At 33.4% G+C, this 19532-nt stretch overlaps 1 protein-coding gene across 2 annotated transcripts in view; it reads right to left on the bottom strand.

Moving 5' to 3' along the window:
• The window catches only part of DNAJC13 (DnaJ heat shock protein family (Hsp40) member C13), a 109501-nt gene that overhangs the window by 44763 nt on the left and 45206 nt on the right, over positions 1-19532 (bottom strand). The window contains exons 18-30 of one of the 2 annotated variants that reach the window (XM_054595474.1): positions 18556-18631; positions 18203-18298; positions 17282-17425; positions 14327-14341; positions 13676-13758; positions 11768-11921; positions 9160-9263; positions 8429-8588; positions 7129-7191; positions 5796-5897; positions 4190-4294; positions 2939-3141; positions 1768-1852 (exon numbers count right to left, since the gene is read on the bottom strand). In XM_054595474.1, coding sequence (XP_054451449.1) covers positions 1768-1852; positions 2939-3141; positions 4190-4294; positions 5796-5897; positions 7129-7191; positions 8429-8588; positions 9160-9263; positions 11768-11921; positions 13676-13758; positions 14327-14341; positions 17282-17425; positions 18203-18298; positions 18556-18631 — 1390 coding nt within the window. The remainder of the gene's footprint in view (positions 1-1767; positions 1853-2938; positions 3142-4189; positions 4295-5795; positions 5898-7128; positions 7192-8428; positions 8589-9159; positions 9264-11767; positions 11922-13675; positions 13759-14326; positions 14342-17281; positions 17426-18202; positions 18299-18555; positions 18632-19532) is intronic. The other variant, XM_054595475.1, reaches the window with a different exon arrangement.

Here is a 19532-nt window from a genome sequence, read left to right as displayed (position 1 = left end):
CACTTACTTACACACTCATTGGATGACTCTTGTATGTGTCCTGACTAGGGACTGAACCCACAACTTTGGTATATCAGAACAATGCTCTAACCAACTGAGCTACCCAGCCAGGGCAATAGCTATGCCTTTAAGTAAATAGTAGTAAATAGTTTAAATTTCTCTGTGTTTTGGTGTCTTAAACTGCTGAACAAGGTATTTAAACAAGGTATTTAAGTGTTCAGTACTGTAACATGTTTTCAAAGGACAAACTGAAATACAGTAACACATGATTTTCCCTAATGTTAACAGTTATAATTCTGGATGACATCACTTTAACAAAATATGGGAATTGGCAAGCAAAAAACCAAAATATTTGAAATTGTGCCTATACCACAAGATGTAGGACATTCACTGGTACCTTAGTGGTACCTCAGACCACTCTAAAAATTCTGAAGCTCTATCAAATGCTCTTAAAGCCAAATAAAAAAGAAAAATCTGTACCCACCAATATAGATAATGTCCCTGAAAACAACTACTACCTAACCATGCTTAGCAAGATTAAGGGCTGCCAAAATATAGAAAATTAAAAAAAAAAAAAAAAAAAAGGCAAAACAGCTTCTCAAAAATATTTTTTGAACTCAGTATTGTTAAAAGTAGCTACTTTTATCATTAAAATTCTTCTTTTAAATCATCTTGTTTAGATATTACTAAAAAATTTTGATTAAAATAGATCACTTCCCCCCTCCTCCCCTGCCCCCAAGCTTTATATTATGGCTGACCACATCTCTCAAAATTTGTTTTTCAGTCATCTTTTCAGGGTTTGAAATTCAGTAGCGTTTGAGTTTACTTCTTTCCCTTCAGTTTCATAAATCTTGGGAAAACATTTTGGTGAGTTAGATTTTCCAGGTACGACCCTTCATCTACATCTCAGAGGGTCCAGAAGAGAAAACAAATGTCTCTCAATGCACCACCTCACACATACAACAGCACAGTCGTCTAGGCTGGGGCGTGGGGAAGGGTAGTGGAATATTAAGAAACAGTAACGGCAGTGCACTCTCATTTAGGAATCTGAACAGAAATATCCACAACAGAAAAGCATACATATTTTGAAATGCAGGCATGCTTAAAAAACAAAACCTGGCAAAAAAGAAAAAGTTGGTAGGGCATTGTCATTGTCAACAGACAGGAGGAAAATGCTGACCTGATATCTCTGGGACCTGACTTATTTGAGTTCAATGTTCATTTGGAGTTGGGGTAGCTTAACTCCCAAAGAGGGGGAAAAAAAGATACTTTAGGATATATCCAACATAATTCCAACTCACTGCTTTAGATCGGTTGCTATCCATGAAAACATAACTGAGAAGAGTCAAACTCTGAGGCAAGCTGACCAGGCAGCTGTATTTTGTAACATATAACCTACTGCGTCCACGCCTGTGGCCTGCTGGCGTGCTTTCTGGTATTCCTAACAACATTAATCTGCACCGCAAACCAGGGTACATCACCTTTCAGTTATTACAAGGGTGTGATTTTAAGAAGGATAATAAGTAAAACCTTTTGAGAGTAATTCTGGAGTCTGGAGGCTTTCCATGACTAGGTTCTTGGACACACATTCTTCCACAGTCTATTCAGAGGATCAACTCAATCAGGTGTAAATGAAATAAATGTAATTCAGGGTTCAGGCTTTTTGAAAATGGAACAGACTACAATGAAACAATGACTGGGGCTTATAGTAAAATTAAATAAATAAAATGATCCTCAAATTATTCCTAATTTGGGAACGTAACTCACCTGAATAATATGGGGAAGGCAAGCATTGTCTGACAGCAGCCTTTTCACTCTGGGTAAAGGCCGAATGATGGCATTATCTTGATCCCTAGAAAATATTTTCTAAGGTCAACTTTTAATATATTTATTAAATTTGTATGATCAGAGCATACGACATTCTACTAAGCATGAAGCATGTTACCTTACTTTTTTGTTAATGAAGACTAAGCTCTCATACAGCTGGGAACATGATTAGGTATTTTGGTTTAAATCTATTTGGCTGCTTAATATGACTTCATTTCCTTCCATAAGATTTCCTTGATAAACAGTACCCTAGAAGAGCCAGAGACTCTTATTTATTATTTAATTGATTAAACTTGGAGTTGTCCAACACTTGTCAGTGGGTATTTCCCCCCAAAGGGCATATCAAACTTTGTCACATAAATTTAAATCTTCATTTACCTATTCTCAATATTTTCCAAGTATAGCCTTAATTTAATGCCACATTACTTCTAAATACTATTTACGTGGCTTTAAGTCTGATTCGAATTTTAAAGAGAACTGGAACCATGAAAGCTTCAAGTGTTATAAAATTGACAGTTTCTCAGTAATTTCCATCACAAAAATATCTTTAGTATATTTTTAGTAATGAAACAAAATTATATATATATATGAATATTTTACAACGATTGGAAAGTTTCATTCAAGGGTTTTAATTATGATTATCAATGGATAACAAATTCTCACCTTTACTTGTCAAATGAGGCAAGATATAAGTCTAGATTCACGTTCTTATACCAGGAGTGGCTAACCTGACAGGTCAGGACCAGGAGCTCACCACTGTCTACAGTGTGCAGTACACTTACTTCAAAAGTTTATACCTAATTCACGGGAATGGCAATTGTTACTGTCGCCAGAATACAGCTAGTAAGCCTCCATTTAATACCATTATTTGAAGTCTCCCAGAGAAAGACGCTTTTTAGCTACTGATCAATATAATTTATAAATTATTTCTAGGTATCTTTCTCAAAAAGCTCCAAAATTCAAAGCAGCATTCCCCCAAGGCCACACATGGAACACCTTAGCTCTAAATCGCCATAGCAATCCCATGCCATCACGGAAGAAGTATCCTTTCAATTGAGGAGAAGATGTTTAAGAGTCCCTGTTAACATGGAAATGTTCCATTACATTTTACCTGCTTGGAAAATATCCACACATTGTGATCAACATGTTCAATATAAGGGTAGCAAGGTCAGTTTCATTTAGCACAGCCTGTCCACTGGCTAACAGACACCACTTAAGCTGAGGTATTGCCTGCAGTGGTCGCCATCCATCCATGCCTTGAGCCCAGCATCTGGTCTTTGCATTTAACGTTCCTTTGGTCCACAATTCTTGCATCTAAATGAAAGCAAAGCATCATTATTACAAACAGAGAAGTAAAGCAAAATAAAAGGGTTTACTAATGTTTTCTATTTTCTACTAAAACTATGAAGTAAACATACAAGTTCACTACTAAAGATAACAAACTTTTGTTGACAAGCATTCAGGAACCCAAATTTGCTAATATAAGAAAATGACCATTTAGCTGATCAACCTGCAGAGTATAACACTGGAAGAAATAAAAACAGTAGGCAGAGTGTAAAACAACCAAATTATACAAACAGAAGGCTTGATCTTTTATAAAACTATCTGGCAAAATTCCGACTGAGACTGGGAGGGCAGTATCAAACGGCAGCTGTTAAGATAGAAACTGCTGCCCTGGCCAGTGTGGCTCCGTTGTTGGAGGGTGGTCCCATAAACCAAAAGGTTACAGGCTTGGTTCCTGGTCAGGGCACATGCCTGGGTTTTGAGTTTGGTCCCTGGTACAGGTGCCTACGAGAGTCAACCCATCAATGTTTCTCTCTTACATCAGTGTTTCTCTCCCTCTTTCTCCCGCTCCCTTCTACTCTCTCTAAAATCAACAAGCATGTCCTCGGGTGAGAATAAATACACACACACACACACACACACACGTATATATGTATATTTATATATAAAAGATAGAAATTGCTGTTGGACTGTATAGGCAATTTTTAATAAATTTCAGACCATATATTAAAATTTCCTGTTCATACCATAAAGAAGCATCATAGTCTGACATAATTATTAAGGTAGCAATTGTGATACAAAATTCATTGAAAGTCTGAGTGCTGCCTCCGTAACAACTGCTTTTAAACACTAAGGTTTGATGGCATGAGAGAGAGAGAGAAAGAGAAAGAGAGAGAGAGAATGAGAGAGATTTCTAGAAATGCAAGCCACCTAATCCTTCATGTGGAAATGGAATGGAATAGCCTTTAGAGCTAATGACAGTAATTCAAATTGTAGTTTTAAAATATTCCAACATCTCTGTGTGTGCTGGCATGGGGGAATGACAAAAGCTAAGACTTTCCTGAAAAATTCATCATACCTCATGAAATCCATATGGGCCACTCCTTTCTTTGTCTGCGTTGCCGAAGTACCATTCCTTTTCACTCTCTCTTTTCATATCTGGAGCAGCTTCAATTACATTGCTCTAAGTTTTTAAAAGATTTAGTTATTTTTCAAGACAGAAAGTTAAGGGAACAGAGGACATAACAAGTTACACAGTACTAATTTCTTAGGTTTTATTCCTTTAGAAATTCACCCAAAATTTTAAGAGACCTTATTTTAAGAGGTAAGGGTTAATACAAAAGAGTGACTTCTTTATTAGGATGCATTTGAAATAAATTGGTTCCTACATTGCCTTGGCAATCTAAGCTAAATTCAAAGACATCTGTATTCCTGATGGTCATTTATAAATTCTCAGGGCACTAAAATGTTAGTAGCAAAAAACACTGGAAATAGCTATAAAAATAAACATATACCATTAACTTTAAACAACAATGCTAAAAATACTGAAGTTCGAAGGAGAAACTCTAACTGAAAGTTTCAATAAGCATATGAAGTTTCAATAAGCATATGAGATCAGAGTTAAAATGCTAAAAGGAAAGTTTTAATGGTTTTAAACACTTAAGTTTCAATCAACTACTCTCTCTACAGATAATTCTTATAATTTTATATACCTATGTTTATGAAAATCTAAAATAGAATTTTTATGTAATTAGTGTATTTTATGAAAACACGGTGTTTAAATATTCTCACAAGTGTCAGCTTTCAGTTACTCATAGAGAGAGGGTTAACAAAGTGGTTGAGAGTATAGACTTCAAAGGTCTAACTTAGGCTCTGTCCTGTATTTGTTGACCTTGGACAATATACAGTATTTAGCTTCTCTGTTTCTTAGTTTCTTCATCTATAAAATGGAAGGGCTGTTGGGATTTAAAAAGTTAAAATATTATGTGTACCAGAACAGTACCTGGTACACTGTCATGCCAATCAAGCATTACGATTACTATTATTCATACCTCATAGAGGAAAATGCCATACTCTAAATATTCAAATAGCACCTCTCTTTACACTTCAGACAAAATCGAAAATGATACATCTCCCCGCACTAAGAGATTAAACAAAAACAAAGCATAACGCAAAAAAAACCCCCGAAAACAAAAACAAAAAAACCCCCTCTAATGACCTAAGTATAGATCCCTTTTATAAGTCAGGTATCAAAAGAGGCTTTTCAGTACAGACTGTAGCTATGTCCTCTTACTGGATGGTTTCAAGAAGGTCCCCAGATTCAACATACATTCTCAGTGGCTATCAATGCTAAAAGTTCGAGTTACATAAATGATGAATACAGTTTAAATCCTAAAGGTTGTGTTGCCTCAAAATAAAACACATTAGAGATGCACTTACTTTAAAAGACAAAACAGACATTGGAAAAATAAAAGTGAAACAACACTGTCCATTTTGGATTGTTCTTAATAGCTATTTTACCTTTTTTGTGTGACTCAATCTCCCAGGAATTAATACTACAATTATTGGAGAAATACATTTATGGCCACATATACTGACATATTTTAAGATTTTTATGATTCTTTTGATCCTAAAATTATACACCAAGAATGTAAAACTTGTAAAATCTAAATAAGCATACATACTTGCAGAGGTACTGTAGCTCGGCTCACATGGAGATGTGCGAGGGTAAGCAAGTCCACAAGGATTCTAATTCCATTTGAATCCATGAGATCCTTAACGTTTTTCTAGAAGACAAAAACATTTTTACATCATTTAAAATCTTTCTCTCCAATATGTAATAATATCTAAAAGGTTCTCAAAGAAGAGAATATATGGAATCTCTTTGGAAAATTTAACATACAAGGGAATTACTTGGTGTTTTCATGATTTTGTGTTCAAGGATCATGAATACAGACAAAAAGGCCAAAGCTACGTTACAAATAGATCACATAAAAATTTTTTTATTTAAATATATTCTGAGCAAAACAAAATAAAAATAAAAATAACAAATGAATTACAGTCTCGCAGGAATAACACCCATGCAAACACTCTGGCTCTACAATTATCCTGTATTTTCCCAGACCTTTTTGTTAATAAAAAAATTCTTCTATAATCAGAAGTAAAATCTAGGATATTAAAAAAATCTTTTAATGTTCCAGTTATTTCCGTAAACTTAAGATTGATAATTTCTTAAAGTAAGAGATTATAATTTAAACTAAATTTTCTTTAGACTTATTAGTTATATTTCATTTTAAAACACTTGCATTATTTACTAAAAGTAAGACTGAGCCCTAACCAGGTAGCTCCACTGATTAAAGTATCATTCCAATATGCCAGGATTGATCAGGGCACATACAAGAAACAACCATGAATGCATATAATAAGTGGAACAACAAATTGCTGTTTCTCTCTCTCTCACACACACAATCAATAAAAAATAAAGAATAAAATTAAGCAAATTAGTATTAGTATCAAAAATTTAATTTAAAAAACCCGCTCAAACTTCATTTCAACATCATGCAATTGTGAATTAATGTTAAATGTGAAGAGCTAAAGTAAACTCTTTGTTTTATGTCTTCAAATTACCCCTGAAAATGTATACTCATAAATATTCATTATCAAAATGTATATTGATAAATTAAAAGCTTTCTATTTATGTAGACCACTTACTTTACTTAGAATCTAATCCTAAAGACTCCCGAAAGAAAAATCAGCTAATGATTTCAGTATTCATTATTCTTCAATAAGAATTTTATTACCATTACTTTAATCAGTATCTGTATTACTAGGGTAGAATGTACAGAGAATATCTGGCAAGAAGGTCTCCCTGTAGGGGCTGAAAGCATGCAAATCTTTCTGATCTAAAAAGATTTAAGAAAAGAACCGTGTCTGGATAATTAGCCCGAACTGTAATGATTTATCTTTTTGTAACACACTCATGACTTTGGAAACAACATTTATGCAAAAATACTGTACCTTATTAAGGATCAGCTTATTAAGGAAGAGGATCAATCTATCTCGTTCAAGTTTATCTGTGCACTATTGAAATAAATGAAAATTTAGTCAGAAATGAATAGAAAAACAAGTTAGATATTATTGGACAAAATCAACCAACAGCCAGTAAGAAATGTCATCCTTTAAACATTTACAAAATCAGAGAAAACGGTCAATTATTACAATTCCTCAATGTTTTACATTCTCTGCAACTTATATATAACTTCTCTAATCTCCCTAGAAAGGCTGATAGTTTAAATGTCATAAACAATTTAATATATAGCTTTAAGAATATATGTAAAACTTAAAATGAATGAATTAGCTCAAATGATACTCTTGAATTAAGTAAAAATTCAGAATAATTGATTAATGACATTTCACATAAATAACATCAGGATAAACACAAACAAGAAGGAAAGTATATCTGCCTAAAATACAAATGTTATGCAACAAGCACTCAGGTTCACTAGAGTAACAGTGAATTAGAATTTGGTGTAACAACAAACAAAAAGATTTTTCACCTGGTTATGTTATTTTCTAGGCATGTTTTGTGATTTTCTTCAGAATCAGTTTTCTAATCTACAGCTGAGGCAATTATAATAAGCAATTGACGGCCATTTGCAAAATTGGTAAAACGGTTCTAAAATAGTTTTCTAAAATTTAAATTGTTAAGTATAGGAAGAATGTAAACATAAATGAAAGAATGACGTGCATACACTGCAACAAGCTGCTAACACTCTAATTGGAGCTGCACGATGGACAAATTGATCAATTTGTTCTTTCCACCTACCATACTCAGTGTTAAATGACAAACTTTCTAAAACTGAAAAAAAGGTGCTAACTTGCTTCCATTTTCTTCGTTATTGTTGTAGTGCTGGAAAGTTTTACTATCTTCATCCTCTGAAATTTAGTATCATTTAAGATTTTTCCAAAATGGAAAACCAACAGTACATACAACATACAACAATAATAAAGTCACACAACAGTGACTCTAAAAGTCACTATTTCTTTTACACTTGTCCAGTCACCTATACTTAAAGATTGACAAATAGGTCACTAAAGTCATTCAAAAGCAGCAACTGAAAAAAATGCACTGACATGGACAAATACTAACCTATTAGACATTATCCTATTCATCTAACATATGTAAATAAGTATAATGTAAATTACAGAAAAGTTCATGCAGAAAGTTATGGTAATAGAATTTAAATGTAGTTTTGAAAATTTAACATGTACCCCCATGACACTACCAAATAGCAGTTTTCTTAAATGATGTCCTTACCCTCTCTAACATTCCAATGATATATCGTGTATCTGTAAAAGGTCCTATTTCTTCATGACATCTGCCATAAACAATAGCAAGGGCTTGTAAACATAAACACTTCATGTTTACTTTTGGGGTGAGGAGGAAACGATGATAGAGCTCATTGAAAAATTCATACCTAGATTTAAAAGAAAAGTTTACAATAGAATTACCCATGAAACTAACAGTGAAAATAAATACATAGTATTCCTCCATTATCCTTGGGGGATATGTTCCAAGGTCACCAGTGGATGCCTGAAACCACGGACAGTAACAAACCCTAAATATACTGTTTTTCCCTACACATACATACCTATGATAAAGTTTAATTCATAAATTAGGCACAGTTAGAGATTAACAACAATTACTACTAACATAATAGAACAATATACTTGAGTTAAATTATGTGAATATGATCTCTTTTTCAAAATATCTGATAACTGAGATGGTCACTAAGTGACTGAAGGGCAGATAGCAAATACAATGCGGATATAAAGGACAAAGGAATGATTCACGGGATGGAACAGGACAGCACAGGGTTTCCTCATGCTGCTTAAATGCCGCACAATTTAAAGCTTATGAACTGTTTACTTCTGGCATTTTGCATTTAATATTTGCGGACTGTGGCTAACTGCAGGTAACTAAAACCACAGAAAGCAAAACTGCAGATAAGGGGGGACTACTATAACAAGATACGAAGAGTAGCTTACGATCTCTTAATTGATCCACTTTCTTCATTCTCATCTTCCTCCAATAGTAACCTCAAGTAATAGTCTCCTATTTTGATTTCCTCTGCCAGGCACTCATATTTAACCTTTATTAATAAAAGCAAATTACATTAGTTTATAATAGATTTTTGATAATTTCCATATAACCACTTCTTAAATTGTCAGAGCTTTTTCCTTTTCTTACTAAGGCAGCCTTTAAATTCAGAAAAGAATGTTTATCATTTCTTAAAATACTTGATAATTCATTACTAATTAATGTGACTTTTTCAATTAAATGTTAACAGAATCACACACCAATGTTATCAATGTAAAACTCGATAAAAATTCTCAGGATTACATGGTGTCCATGAAGGCTTAAGAGGAGGAAGAATCAAAACACTTTTAAAGGATAATCTGCTTCATTCCCTTCTTACCTTGCCATGACCAAGCAAGGAGTTAATGGTCCTGCACCACAGACAGTTTCTCCCACTTACACAAGCTACTTCAGGTTGTCCCTCATCTCCCAACACATCCACTACATTTTATGATATATTTTTAGACAGTATTCATTCTCTGGGTAAATGTAGTAAGAATGAATACAGAGAATGAATGCTACACTACAAACAGACGGTGATACCAAAAAACAGATGGAGCCCAGGATCAGGAGCTGAGGGGAGGTAGCACCATGACCACTGTATTGTACTCAGGCTGCTAATCACACATAAAGACTTGCAAGCAACTGTAGAAAGAAATTTCTTGACAAGATTATCAAAATTCTTTTTCAAAAGCCTAAAATAACTGATTTCTAAAAATATATATTCAATCAAATATTTAAGGTAGATTTGTTTCACTTTCTACACATTCTGAGCATTCAAGTCATTCAACTTCTATTTATTAAGCATATATTGTTTGTGTCACACACTGTTCTAGTCATCAGGGATACAACAACAAAGCGTAAGAGCTTCTGTTCTTATATGAGTAGCAGATAAAAAAGTAAAATAGATTATAGTTGGATGACAGTAAGTGCTATGGTGTGAAATAAAGCAGGACAAGGGGAGAGAGAGAATGTGTGTCTGCATGTATGTGCGTGCACATGCATGCGTGTTTTTAAACAGAGTGGCCAGAGAAGACCTGCTCAAACAATGGCATTCAGGAAAAGACCTAAAGGAGAAGAGAAAAGTCATCATAAGACTATCCAGGGAAAAAAATGTTCTAGGCAGAGAGAAGAACAAGTAGAAAGATCCTGCACTGAGAACATGAATTTGGTGTTTTCACGGGAGCCACTGTCGCGGGAGAAAAGTGAGAGGGTGAGTAGGAGGAGGTAAGATCAAAGAAACAATGCTTGGGGTTAGGGGTACACAAGTCCTGTCTTATAAGTCATTTTAAGGACCCAGGTTTTTACTAAGTGAAATGGGAGGCCACAGGAGCATCGCAGGGCTCTGAGCAGAAAAGTGACACAATTTACTTATATTTCCACGAGATCACACAGCTGCTATGTTGATTATAAATTATAGGGAGGTAAAGGTGGAAACTAAGATTGCTACAATCCCACAGAAAAAAGAGGACTGGGTTCTGGATAAATTTTGAAGGTGCATTAAATAAGATTTTCTGATAAATTGGATTTGCAGTATAAAAGAAATTTCAAAGGGTTTGACCAGAGAAGCCATTACCCAAGATCAAAATGACTGAAAAAGAAGTAGGTTTTGGGAAAGAACAAGAGCTAAGTTCTAAATGCTTATTAGATACCCAATTACAGGATAAAAGTAGGAAGCCTAGGAAAGTCAGTCTAAACAGGAGATAAAAAGGAGGAAGCCACCAGTAAATAAAAAAATATTCCAAGTCATGAGAATGGATGAAATCACCGAGGCAATGATTATGAATGAAAATAGGTGCACAAACTAATCCTTTGGGGCCAACCAACATTTAGCAGTTGGGGAAATGAGGAAAAATGAGCAAATAAGGAGGAATGGCCAGTAAAGGAAGAAAAAAACCCAGGAGAATATAGACTCCCAAAACTAACATGAAGGAATTCTTTCAAGAAGGAATAAGTGAACAAAATCCAATTGTTACATGTTTTGGAAATGCAGCTGAGTTAAAAATCTAAGGCTACAGGGTCATGAGCATGTTCAAATTTACAAACTGTAATAAGCATTTAAATTATACACATGCACACAAAATTATCTACCACCATAGATAGATATTTCTTGTTCTTGTTTCGTCATTCTTCACATCAACATTTTAATAGAACAGCAAAATATGGTCACATTCAGAATCAATTTACCACAAAAAATTAATTAAACAAGCTATTAAGAAGAACAGGAAATGTTTCCATGGAGAAAGGATCTAAAGGGAAAAAAACAAGCAAAGAACAGATCTGGAATGCACAGAATCAAATTTATTAAAACTTCTATGTGATTCTCAGGTACAAAGTCAAGTTACTTAACAAAATTATTTCTTTAATTTTCGTCTCATGCAAAGTTTTCCAGTTTCCTCCATAAAAGTAAGAGGGAAAGGTAAGGATATGTGTTATATAATTGTAAATTAAAAAACATTCCAAAAATAATACATGCTTATTTAAAAAAACTAATATACTACAAATATTAAACTTTACCTCAAATTCATGGTGGTTCCAGGAGATCACATTAGCACTACCAAGTTCTCTGTCAATATTAAATGCTCTCATTTCAGATTCAAGACTATCTCTCAGTTCTTCTCGCGTTTTGAAATTCCAAATTAGGTTTGATCTGGCATGGTCCTGACCAAACCTAGATATACACATAATCAGAAAATAGTAGGAAGCAATATACATTTAAAAATATCCCTTACTACATCTTATGATAATTAAAAAAAATAGAATTAATAAACTTTAGCAAGTATAAATAAAGAAAATAAAACATCTGTAAAGTATAGTAAGGTGTTAATGGTAGAATTTTAGTGCTAGATGTACAGGTATTCACTGTCTTATTTCACCTTTTCTGCATGTTTGAAAGTTTTCATAATAAAATATTGGGGGGAAAATGAACTCGAACTATAAAACAAACATGTGTGAATTACAAAATAAAGAACTGATATTTCAATATTTATTGCTAATATAAATTTCAGCCAGAAAATAATTATAGTCAGATACTAAATTTCAAGCAGAGGAAGGTAAGAATTTCTGGATTACTGGGTGCGGAGTGTGTGGGATGAGCAACATTCCACATTAGAATCTTACAAACTACCTGAGGAAGAACACTGCTGAGTTGCCAGGCTCTGATTGATATTTTTCAAAATATTTTTTTATTCCTGAAATAATTTAACCATTGTAATAAATTTGGACACCAGACTGGAGACGAATAGGCTTCATATCCATTCACTTTCAATCTATAATCCTTCTAGAAACTATGACATCAGAGTTCCAAGTGAGTTCTAAAGGGCAAAACTCAACTGAGGGGTTCCTGAGGAAGAAAATCAAGGCATAGTCTTAAGGGCACACTATATACTATATACGTATTAGCGGGAAGTTTTCAAAGCTCATATTTTCCTTTTTTAGCAAAGGTGTAATTAATAGGTCAGCTTCCAGACTGAGTAGTGGGAGTTATCTCAAAAAGTTTTGCAAACTCCAAAAAATTTTTAAATAGTGTGCGTGTGTGTATGTGTGTGTGTGTTGGGGAGGAGGGCAGGGTGAAGGCAACAGGTGGGAATAAGAGGGGCTTCAGCCAGGAGGTGAAAGACAAATAGCACATGATCTCACTTATAAGAGGAATCTAATGAAGAAAATAAACTAACAAGAAAAATAGAACCAGAGGCATAGACTCATGGAACAGACTGACAGTTGTTAAGAGGGGAGGGGACAGGTGAGGGTAACTGAAAGAAAGTGAAGAAATAGTCAAAGAATATATATGAAGGACCCATGGACTGATTATGGAACTGGTGGGCAGGCTGGGTGGAGGGCTGGAGAAGTGAGACAACTGTAAGAGCATAAACAATAAAATAGTTAAAAAAAATAAAGACACCAAACCAACAGAAAGTAGATACAGTTATGGCAAAAATAAGAAATGTTTCCCTAAACAGAACTAGAATACAACGTTTGGCAAAAGAAAGAAAAAAGGGGAGTTACCTACTCTATTACAAAAGCTGGAAAAGTATATGAGACAAGCTAACATGGATACTCATTTTCCATTAAGACTCCTTTTGTTTTTATCATTCACCTCTTTTAAGGCTCCATTTCCAACAAGGCTTGAAGAAGTTATAATGTAGTTATTTCTAAGCCTTAATAAAATTTTAAAGGTAACTGAGGCTCTTCAGTCTACCAACAGTCTATAGAAGGCCTTAATTTTATTGATGCATCACTAATCATTCCAACCCTAATGGTTACAGTTCTTGACACTGACAGCATAAAAACACCTAGAGCATGAAGCACTAGTTCCAAAAACAAGAACAAAACAACAGATCTATTATGATTCCTCTCTAATACAAATGTTAAATTTAATCTACATTAGAAAAAAGGGCTAAAGTTTACCTATAATAGAAACTTTACCTGTAATAGAAGAGATCCCAATTTGCTTCTATTTTTATTCTTTGTCTTCTCTTTCGAAGAACTACTGGCTTTTGATTTATATTCTGGAAAAGAAAATTCATAGTGCTCAATCTGGAGCTACCAAGTAGGCTCAGTCAGAAGATCACTTTATAAGTGATGATAAACATCTCCTTCATCAAATTTGGCAGAAACAATAACTACTGAAATAAGATCTATAAAATATGGACAAAGAATATCAGATTATATCAAAATTTAATACTTCATCAGCATACAGTTTTATAGTGTTGCTGAAATATTTTCATGTGGCCTAAACTTATTATTTCAAGACCAAACTGTGTTAAAGTTTATAGTGATGACTAACAAAATTTGTAACATTCAAAAACAGTGACTTATTTTAAACATTTACATGCCGTTAATACAGAAGCCATGGGAAAATAATAAATGCAAAAGATTACAGATTATTAAACTCTACCAAAGCCAAGAAGAGCAAGTATAAATTGAAATAGCTAATGGACAAGATATAAGTATCTACATTCAGACACATGTGAAGTGAGGCTTGAATTTAATTTATCAGACAAAGAATATCAAAGACAACTCCACATGCCAAGCAGTTTAATGAATTTCACACATGTATCAGGAACTTAAACTCACCATATTGTTTCTGTCCTGAATTTAATTGTAAAAAGAAAAAAATAAAAAAAAAATTTAAGGAAAAACAAGAGAGTGAGTCTGTATCTACTAAGCTATATCTATTATACAAATTTTACAAGGATTTCACCAACATAAATCACTTTCATTTAAGAGAAGGGAAAATAAAAGGCCCACCTGCTTCTTATAGACTCCAATTTTAGGCAATTATAAACCCATTTAAGAATTCGAAAAGCTATGGCCCCTATTCCAGAGAAAGACACACATGTAAGGTTTACAACTGGAGGGGAAGATTTTAAATATTTCTTGAAGTCTGCACATGGACTGCAGGTTAAAAATCTGATCCAAGTAAAACTTGTAGACATTTCAAAATGAGAAAGTAGATAGTAATATAGACTAAAATATGAAAATCTCTAACTTTATTAAATAAGTAGTAAGTTATATAAAAATAAAGCAAGATACTAGATGATATAGAGACATTAAAGGCAGTACATTTTAAGAAATCTAAGATTTATTGACTATGTCAGAAAATCTTTTCTACAAGTTTTAATTCTATGCACTATCACGAAGACTAATGTAAGGTAAGGTCAAATTTGAATGAAGTGTATAAATAATTAAAAAATGTGGTATTAGTGACAAATACTTGCTTAAAATCTTAAGAAGTACTTTCTTCAAATCCCCTGCCCACAAAGACAAAAAGCTGGTAGTCCAGAGTAATGAAAATGTAAATGATATACAGAAAAAAGACAAACACTGCCCCAGCCAGTATTTGGCTGCGCGCCACTGGGAAAACTGCGAAGCTTCCAGTTGGATTCAGGTCAGGATGGGGCACATGCCTGGGCTGACAGTTTGGTCCCCGGTCATGGCATGTACAGAAGGCAGCCAGTCGATGTTTCTCTCCCTCCCATGTCCCTCCCCTCCCCTCTATCTAAAATCAAAATTAATTAACTAATTAATTAAATTAAATTTAAGAAAGACAGACAGCTCTCCAAAATCTGAGCTGATTTAGAGACTTAAGCTAAAAGCCCCAGATAGCTGAACAAATTCCTAGACCAAAAATAAAATAAGTAAAAAGTAGTTTTAGACATTAGCCAAAGGTTATTATTAATCCAACACAAAACATTAGCTATACATGGAATTGACTTCATAACCATTCTGATTATATATGAAATGCAGTTAATTTCTAAGACTAGCCAGTTAATCTTGACAATGGTTAATTTTTAAGACTTGAACTAAAACATAAGATCATCCCAAAATTTGATGTTAATATTTACAAATAATCACAAAGGTTGTTCACTCTTTCATTAAAAAATTAATGTTAAAAACAGTACCTCAGCAGAAATAACTGTTTTGCTACCAAAATAATTTCTAGCATTTATCTTTGGTATCATTATCTGCTCAAAACTTTAGATAAAACCCCATGTAAATGAAACCAACAGACCAATAAAACATTATTGATATTAAAAATACATTCCTCTCCCTCTGAACTATTGTCTTTAAATACGACGTCGCCCGCATTTCTAGCTCGGGAACCCTCTCCCCGGGAGCCCGCTCCGGCCGCTTTTCCGCCGCCCGGGCTTGGTAGCCCCCCTCTCCCTCCTGAGCTCACGTCTTTTCCCTCTGTAACTTGTCTCCCGAACCCATTTCTTCTACTGCTCACTTCTTCTCCTCTGTGACTTTCTAAATAAACCTCCCCGTATAGTTTGAAAAAAAAGTAAAATAGTTTTGGTTTTAAGCTTAGGCTGTATGATATATAGAATCTGATGCCAAAAACTTATCTTCAGTATAATTATATCTAACAGATTAAAACTATTATTTTAGACATGGGTTTAACGAACTGAAGCTAGAAGTTGTAATTTTTAATAACTGCAAAAATCATTCGTATCATTATCTGAAGATTTCAATTGTTCAAATGCTACAGAAATATGAACATGACCAGACATGTAAACAGGGTGGGGCAAAAGTAGGTTTACAGTTGTATGTGCAACAGAGTTTATTCTTTGCTATATGGGTTAATAAATGACAAAACTAGGCTCAGATGTAGATTAATCACTTTAAAGTTCTATATCCCTGGCCATGCGAAAGCCTATCTAATGACTATTTATATTGTATATGCCACTCATATAAAATAGCATTAACCATTATGCTCAAGTTTTAAAGAATTTATTTTGGTCTCAACTTCAGATAAACACACAAGACTCTAATATTTGTTCTGCTGCACTTGATGTATTATGTTTAAATATTATGTATAAGAAACCTGTTCATTTTAGAAAGATATTTATATTACTTTCCTTGAATAAGGAAAGAACTACCATAAATAAAGAGATGCTTAAAGGAAAAGAATGTAAGTGCAGTCAACAAAAATTGTAAGATCAAGTCATTTAACGACATACCTTAAATCATTCTTAACCACTGCACATTCATCCTATATAGAAGAATGTACATTACTGAATTAGGTTCTGCAGCACATAGAATATACTGAAAAATGAGACCAAAAATGTTACAGACCTGAGCTCGATTTGAGAAGCTAATATTGTAAATTTTAAGTACACACAATAAATTTAATTTAAAAATGTGCATCCCATTTCTAAAACACATCCGGCTAGCACGGAATTAAAAAGCTAAGCAACAAGGGTGACTGTATTTTTATAGGTACAAAACAAAGTTCAGAGAAGGAAGGAAATACATATATATTAATGAAAAAGCACGGAAACTGAAAGTTATGAAAGAAATGAAGAGTAGAATTTTATATTAAATTCCACAATAAATACCCAATCACTGACTTGGAAAACTATGAATTAAGAAAAATTTATATAAAAATATGAATCAGAATTAGGCAACATTTCTTCAAGTGTCCAGTCAGAAATATCTGACCTCTATCGCAGTGAACAGCAACAGCTAAAGTACACCTAGGATCTATAGAAGTGCCAGAACTTTGGAAGCAAATTTTATTTTTACCTCTTTTTGCGCAATACCCATTCTATCTCTCCAATGCATCAACACAAGATCCACTTTTTCTTTGGCAAATTTTTCAACTTCTTTAGCAGCTTTTCCAGCTAGTCTTTGCCACTCTGGAACTTTATTAAATTTTCCATACTGATCCTGTAAAATAATGTGGAAATCTATTACAGTCATGTTTGCAAATTTATTATAAAAATTTAAGTATAGCTGAAACCCAATATTTACATGATTAAATAAACACTGTATGTTAGAGTTTAGTGAAAAAAGGTGACAATTTCTACAATAAATTATACTTTTTGTTCAAGAAATCTTAACCTTCTGCTTAGTCTTCAAGATGATTCCCTTTAGAAGGGTGGCAAGATTCAACTGGGAGATGAATGCAGAGAAATGTGGTGAGGACAGAAAAGAAAACACATGCAAGACTGTAAATAAAAAATATATTAAAACATGTGGAGTAATTTTCTCAAAGATACCCCAACCTTAACAATTAAAATAGCTTTGTAAGGAAAAATCTGATGTAAGTTGGTTTTTTCAGTGTTGGCCTCTTTCACCAACACCACTTATCAATCGCATATTATGCACAAAATATCACATTACACATTTTAATTTTTTTAATTCATTCCTGAATGTAACAATAAACTGAGTCACAGAAAAAAATACAAAATTATTACTATTATGTAAAATTAGATTGTAGTCATAGGTGCAGAGCCCTATAACTGTAATAAAAATTATTAAATTTTACACTTAAAACAGGTGAGCTTTGGGGATGTAAATTTTATCTCAGTAAAGCTGTTAATGTTTTTCTCAAGTGCTACTATTTAATGCAGTGAATTCTTGGTTTTTTCCTAAAATGTTTAGTTTGTAACGAACTAACGTACTCTCTCATTTTGAAAAGGTACTTAGGATAATCATATTTACCATTGCAATTTTCACATTATCTCTAACATGCATCCGATCAGCATCCTTCTCAGGAACTGAATCTGAGCTGTCCAAGTACGCCAACAAACCCGGCGGCTAAAAATAAAAAACAAAACAAGACGTAATCCATTTTCAAAACTACTGCACAAAAGAAAGTTTAGTCTTTAAAACCCAAATAAATACTATGATTTAGTTATGGAGGGTAGCATTTATTACAAAGCAACTCCTATGATAGGTATCTTTTAAATTAAAAACAGACTTTAAAAAACCTTTTTAACAGTATAAATAACTTACCAATAAAATTTTACTGGACAAGGATTGTACAAATCTTTCTAGTTATTCAACTGACTTACCAAAATGCGCTTCAACAAGTTTGTTGCAGTTGCATTATCAGCTGTCCAGAGACCCACTAAATGTCTACTTAGCTGTCTGAAAAAAGCAGACGTTGAGAAAGGTTTGCTGCTTTATTTCAGCTAGAACAGAAAGGAATTTTTAAAAACAAAATATCACATAAGCTATATGACTACAATTAAATAATCATTCTGGTATAAAATATTAAAATTAGTATTTTAATATGGAGATATATGAAAAAGGAATGCAAATACTGCTAACATTTTAGAATTCTCCCCAAATTAAAATGCTCTCTGATAAATGCACTAATTTTCAAAGGACCCAAACATGAATTAGAAGGTTCTTACCCTATTTAAAGATAGGGGGGAAAAATAAATTTGATACAATCAGTTTTTACAAGTCTTGATATAGTGATCAAAAAGAAATATTAGACTTGATGATACAATTAGTTTGTATAACATGTCCTAACATAATGATCCTAGTATTCTGGAATTCTCTGTAATTATGAACATGAACAAAATTCTACAACTGTTCTAATACAGTAACATTTTTGGCAAGGTCAAAGATAGGAAATATTTTCACTTTTGGAGTTGAGACAAAGACTTAAAGCTCTTAGAGCAAATTATTCTACTCATAATACCACTTTTGAGTTAAAAGCATACTTTTGGTTCAAAATGAAGATCTAGAACCATGTTTAATTTATGACTTATTTATTTGTCTTAATCCTCACGATGACTTTTGTCTCCTAAACTGGAAGCTCCTCATGAGCAGGGAATATATTTTATTCACTGCTGACCCTCCATGCTTTGGTAGGGATTCAGATGTAATTTGCTCTAAGAACGGGCCTAAAACCTGTGAGGGTAATAACCAAATAATCACCTACAGTCATATGTTTTTATACATGTTATATTCTCTCAAGAAAAAAGTTTGAGGAAAACCCAAATTATACTTTGTTCTGTCACCAAAAAAAATAAACATT

The sequence above is a fragment of the Pteronotus mesoamericanus genome, unplaced genomic scaffold (assembly GCF_021234165.1).
Source record: "Pteronotus mesoamericanus isolate MK-2021 breed Mesoamerican mustached bat unplaced genomic scaffold, CSHL_Meso_final scaffold_54, whole genome shotgun sequence".
In the NCBI taxonomy this organism is placed as follows: Eukaryota; Metazoa; Chordata; class Mammalia; order Chiroptera; family Mormoopidae; genus Pteronotus; species Pteronotus mesoamericanus.
This window is presented reverse-complemented; position numbering and strand designations above follow the sequence as displayed.